Source organism: Triticum dicoccoides, chromosome 4A, assembly GCF_002162155.2.
Source record: "Triticum dicoccoides isolate Atlit2015 ecotype Zavitan chromosome 4A, WEW_v2.0, whole genome shotgun sequence".
Taxonomy (NCBI): domain Eukaryota; kingdom Viridiplantae; phylum Streptophyta; class Magnoliopsida; order Poales; family Poaceae; genus Triticum; species Triticum dicoccoides.
In genome coordinates this window covers 111043903-111049573 of record NC_041386.1, presented here as the reverse complement: position 1 = coordinate 111049573, position 5671 = coordinate 111043903, and the positions used below count along the sequence as shown (strand labels likewise).

The 5671-nt window shown below is 42.7% G+C and overlaps 1 protein-coding gene across 1 annotated transcript; it reads left to right on the top strand.

Annotated features, from left to right (window-relative positions):
* The first annotated feature begins 831 nt into the window (after positions 1-831).
* LOC119288745 (guanosine nucleotide diphosphate dissociation inhibitor At5g09550-like) lies at positions 832-4597 on the top strand. The gene is made up of 13 exons (XM_037568300.1): positions 832-1005; positions 1117-1179; positions 1305-1388; positions 1475-1582; positions 1771-1943; positions 2072-2183; positions 3065-3145; positions 3222-3284; positions 3388-3489; positions 3581-3705; positions 3871-4081; positions 4155-4229; positions 4353-4597. The coding sequence occupies exons 1-13, from the start codon at positions 919-921 to the stop codon at positions 4410-4412; spliced, it is 1344 nt and encodes a 447-aa protein (XP_037424197.1). The 5' UTR covers positions 832-918; the 3' UTR covers positions 4413-4597.
* Positions 4598-5671: the final 1074 nt, after the last annotated feature.

The following is a 5671-nucleotide window of genomic DNA, read 5'->3' as shown; positions in this document are numbered from 1 at the left end:
GATATATCTCGCTTACTGCAGGATGTATCCTCATCTTGCCTCTCGCAGTTGGTGCGTGCACGCCATAGTGGGCCGGCCATTCTGTGATGGTTTTCATTGGCTTTCTTTCAATTTTCTTTCGGTTTTTTCTATTCTTTGTTTTCTATTTTATTTTCCGAATACTTTATTGAATTTATCTAAATTACGCATTCAACACTTCTTGTATACAGTTTGAAATTTTCTTATATGCACGTTAATTATTTTTCAAATGCACGTTGAATAATTTTCCAAATACACGTTGCACATTTCGTAAAATGCACATTGAGCATTTTTGTAATAAACAATGAACATTTCTAAACACATGTTTGAACATTTCTCAAAAATGGCATGACCATTTTTTTAAACGTGCAAACGTGTTTCTATATGTTTATAACCATTTTTTAAATGTCAAAACCTTTTTCTTAAATGGCACAGACCATTTTTGAATACCGGGCGAATATTTCGTAATATTTTTTTTTGTGAAGTATCACTGACCTTTTTTAAGGCATGTGACCATTTTTTAACGCCGGAGAAACATTTTTATACGTTATGAAAGTTTTAAAAATACATGATGGAAAGTGGCCCAGGCCTTTGGCGTACAATCCGGTGGGCCACGCCACCTCGCGAGAGAAGAAACGGGGGAGAGCACGGGCGCGCGGCGCGCCACGCGTCGAGCTCGCCGGGCGCTGCGACCTGCAACCGCGCGCCTCGACGACATCTCCGCCGGGAGCCGCGACCGATGGATGCGGTGCCTGTGCGAACGCGCGCGCTTGTCGGGCTCCTTCCATATATACGCACGGCGAGCCGAGAAGGGGGAGATAACCTGCGAGGGGTGGAGGAGGCTCACCGCCGCGAGAGGAAGATCCGGTAGATCGGAGAAGAAGGGTTTGTCAGGGAGCGATGGATGAGGAGTACGACGTGATCGTGCTGGGGACGGGGCTCAAGGAGTGCATCCTCAGTGGCATCCTCTCCGTCGATGGCCTCAAGGTGAGCACCGAGTTCCCTTGGAAATGTTGCTGGATACATCATCACCAAGTGTTCACAAAGGGCGACATTATCCTGAGCTATCATTTCTCTTTGCACCTTGTGTACCTACAGGTTCTTCACATGGACAGGAATGACTACTACGGTGGAGAATCTACATCCCTGAATCTGGCCAAGGTGCGCTAGCATGACCCTTGCAAACACCATGTATCACAAATGTTCTCCAAAATTCACAAAAGATCTTAAAATTCTCGTGAATCTTCAGTTATGTTGTCTTACGTTTCGTTCCGTTCGCTTTATAGATCTGGAAGAGATTCAAAGGCAGCGACACCACTCCTGACCATCTGGGTGTCAGCAAGGAGTACAACGTCGACATGGTGCCCAAGGTCTGTAGGCGCCTGTAAACTCTAATTCCTTTGTCTTTCCTGTGCTTCTGCTGTTATACAGATCACCATAAAATGTGAGTTTGCAGTTCATGATGGCCAACGGTGCATTGGTACGTGTCTTGATCCGCACCAGCGTGACAAAGTATCTGAACTTCAAGGCCGTCGATGGCAGCTTCGTCTACAACAACGGGAAGGTATGGATCTGATATCAAACGTGATACTGCTATTAAAGATAATTTGACATTAGTATGTGCTCCCTCCGTTCGGAAATACTTGTCTTAGAAATGGTTGTATCTAGGACAAGTATTTCCGAACGGAGGGAGTACTATTTTTTGTAACATGGTGTTCTGATTCACATTTCCTTCTTTGGTAATGATGATAGATCCACAAAGTCCCTGCGACAGATGTTGAAGCCTTGAAATCTAACCTAATGGGATTGTTTGAAAAGCGCCGCGCTAGGAAGTTCTTCATTTACGTTCAGGACTACGAAGAGGATGACGCGAAGTCACACGAAGGCCTAAATCTGCACAAAGTCACGACGAGGGAACTCATCTCGTAAGTTGCTTTGGCTTGTGTTGTACTCCGTATTTGGGTTACTGCTCAGTGATAAAAAGAAGTAGAAAACCAAGTTGAATTTCGCCACCATTTCCTAATGCAACGTCGATGATGTTTGCTTGGATCAGCAAATATGGACTGGAGGATGACACGATTGACTTTATTGGTCATGCATTGGCACTTCACCGCGATGACAGCTATCTCGATGAGCCCGCAATTGACACTGTCAAGAGAATGAAGGTACTACATTTCCACCTACTAAACAAAACAAGCCTCCCTTTTCGAAAAAAAAACAAGCCTGTTGGAGTCAGCATACATTTTGATCAGTATCACAAAACCATGCCTTGATGAATTCTTTATGCATCTGGGAATTTCTTCAAGGTCGCGAGCCAACTATTTTTTGCCTTAAAAGGAGAATATCCTAAGGCGTAATATTGGAGCATAGATTACAGAGAGGACATATACTGTAACCCTGTAAGAGCATGATTGAAGTTGCTGCTAGGGACCAATTCCGCGTCCTCTCATCTCTGTGGCCGTCCTTTTTCATTCAGTATGATTAAGATTAATAAGCATTAGGTTAAGCACATGCATGTGAAAATGACCTTAAAATGGCAAAGATTGTTATGCCACTTCTGTATCATACTCTGTTCCGCAATGTAAGGCCTATAAGTTCACTAACTTTATAGAGAAAAATATTTACATCTACAATATCAAGTAAATACACTATAGGAACATATATTATGATGGACCTGTTGATGTTTTTCTATAAACTTGCAATACTTCTAGGCTTATTTTTCTGAACTAGAACATGCATAATTTGGTCACCAAAAGATATATACGTGGTTTCACCCCACATCAGATGATTTTTCTAAACCAAAGTTTTAGGTGGCAATTTCTACAACACATTGCATTGGAAAGTTCCACGTGAGTTCATAAATAGCTTTTCTATCTTAAAAAAGAATTATCTGTCATGTCATGCGGAATAGTTTTCAGCTAAAAATATACAATTGGTGAAACAAAAAACATTAAGACATGACAGATAGTTTGACAATAAATGTATTGGGGTTTGCGGAGGAAAAGACAATTAAAACCTGATCTCCAGATTGGTCTTCTTTCAATAGCTGTATTCGGAATCATTGGCACGCTTCCAAGGTGGATCACCTTATATCTACCCCTTGTATGGTCTAGGAGAGCTCCCTCAGGTATGGCCATGCCAATTTACCATGAATTCACATACGTTTCAACTTTGGTCAACTGAAATTGAGAATGTTTTGTTAGGCATTTGCTCGTCTGAGCGCTGTTTATGGTGGCACATACATGCTTAACAAACCAGAATGCAAGGTAACTGTTTTATCCATTTCCAGAGAGTCCATCACTCAAAAATACTGGAATGCTACTTTCTAAATCTTCAGTCAAAGATGCTTATATTTGGAATTGTTTGCAGGTTGAGTTCGATGAGAGTGGTAAAGCATTTGGTGTGACATCCGAAGGGGAGACGGCAAAATGCAAAAAAGTTGTTTGTGACCCATCATACTTGCCTGACAAGGTATTTATACATATGTGGCTTGCAAACCGGTACATTTCAGATTCAGGCTTGTGGTAGTATATGACCTTGAAATCCTTCAAAAAATGTACAGGTGAAGAAGGTCGGAAGGGTGGCGCGTGCGATATGCATAATGAAGCATCCCATTCCTGACACCAAAGATTCTCACTCCGTGCAGATTATCCTCCCAAAGAAACAGCTGAAGCGCAAATCAGACATGTAAGTAATTTTAAAATGAAAGCAAACCATCGAACTTTTAAACAATCTTAGTTAGATAAGGTGTACTGTTGTTCAGTTGGTTCTCGCTGTTATGATTGTTTTTAAACATGAGCTGTCTTGCTTAGATAAAGCACTATAGCAGTACCTGACACAATTATTTTGCAGGTACGTGTTCTGCTGCTCGTACGCTCACAACGTTGCACCGAAAGGCAAGTTCATCGCCTTTGTGTCGACTGAAGCTGAGACCGACAAGCCTGAGATCGAGCTGAAACCCGGGATCGATCTGCTCGGCCCCGTGGAGGAGACGTTCTTCGACATGTACGATCGATACGAGCCTGTTAATGCTGCTGAGGAGGACAACTGTTTCTTGACAACTGTAAGCTGAAGCAACCATAGTTTACTCACTCGACAACACTGCAGGATTGTTCTTAATTCGTTGGTTTTTACAGAGCTACGACGCGACCACCCATTTTGAGACAACGGTGAAGGATGTGCTCGCCTTGTACAGCAAGATCACTGGAAAGGTAATTGAGCTAGATTTCTTTTCATTCAAAACGTCAATATTTCCAATACTGAATAATAGCCGATTAAAAGACCAAAGGAAGATCTGACTGGAAAACTCAACAATTTGCGCTGTTACAATGCAGGAACTTGATCTTTCCGTGGATCTGAATGCTGCCAGTGCCGGTGAAAATGATGCCGCTTGAACATCTGTTGCTAGTAGATAATTTCAGTTTTCTTTCTTTCTTTGTCCATCGATTCGTTCATAGATGGATCGGTCCCATTCGATCCATTTCTTGCTTTTGGGCTTCCATTTGTCCTTCCTGATACAAAGTACAGTACCATGGATTAACTATATATATATACGTCGAATAATCTCTGCATTTCTTCACTAGCGTGAACCTGTGAGTGAGAATTGCATTGTTCATCTATGCTCATTCTGAACAAATCCCTTGTGTTACCACTGCTGAACATCGCGAAAGGATCGATAAAAAAAAACATCGCCGTGACCCCAGGATAAGGGGAAGAAGAAGGGCACGACTCTCGGATATATAAAAATAGGGTTCGAGATTTGGACAGAGGGAACAGATATTCCAGTGTCCGTCTACCTATTGTCCTGATGACAGTGGGATAAATTAAGTGCACGATGTTGCGGTCCTTCCACGCCTTCCAACTTTTTCCATGAGCAGAACCAGAATTAATTCAGCATGGCGCAGGCGACAGAGGAAAACGGAGAACGGATTGGGTTTTCAAATAATTCAGGCCTGTGGTTGGTGAGACCCTGATAATAATTCAGCATGTTACCCGTAGTGGTTAACTAAAACTTGCCTGATAAACGGCTTTATCCAGGCCAGACAGAAAACGGCGTGGGCTCCATAGATTGAAGGAAAAGGATCAAAGGTTCAAAGGCTAACGGCCTTTATCATGGTGCTATTAGCAGCAGTACAGCACCGTCATGGACCAAATCATTTCATTTATCACCCTCTCAAGCTGCGCACTAGGCTGGACTGGAGTAGCGTCTTGAAATGACACCCGTATCGTATCGTGGTAGCAGATATCCTTTTTCGTTGGAGCCAATCTATTAGGGTCAGGAAGTGGCGGCAAAAGAAAATGCTGCCTCTTTCGTAGGTTTGGTGAAAAGTACTTTTAGTGCTTTTAAGAAATGTATGTAAACAGATTTCTCAAAATTTGTTTTAAACAGTACTAGTTTTGATTATAGTGAGCAGGCACACCAAGCAAGGAGTTGAATTGTGTAGGAGTAGTAATGAACTGTCAGCCCCGCATCTTCAGTTAACAAGTGTATCTCTTCTTCAGTTAATGTCCGGTCCAGATTCACCCTCGACCCGACGATCGAACGGCTCGCGATGCTCACTGTCTCACTGTACCGTTTCAGCTGTTTCCTGTAGCGTTTCATCCACGCCACTGTAGCCGTCACCTGTGCCAGCTGGGTTATAAAGCTCGCACC

Excerpts from the sequence above, each read along its gene's own strand:
- LOC119288745 (XM_037568300.1), top strand. The coding sequence starts at position 919 with ATGGATGAGGAGTACGACGTGATCGTGCTGGGGACGGGGCTCAAGGAG. Across the intron at positions 1,389-1,474 it reads ACGTCGACATGGTGCCCAAG|TTCATGATGGCCAACGGTGC; the intron begins GTCTGTAGGCGC and ends GTGAGTTTGCAG. Across the intron at positions 3,706-3,870 it reads CTGAAGCGCAAATCAGACAT|GTACGTGTTCTGCTGCTCGT; the intron begins GTAAGTAATTTT and ends ATTATTTTGCAG.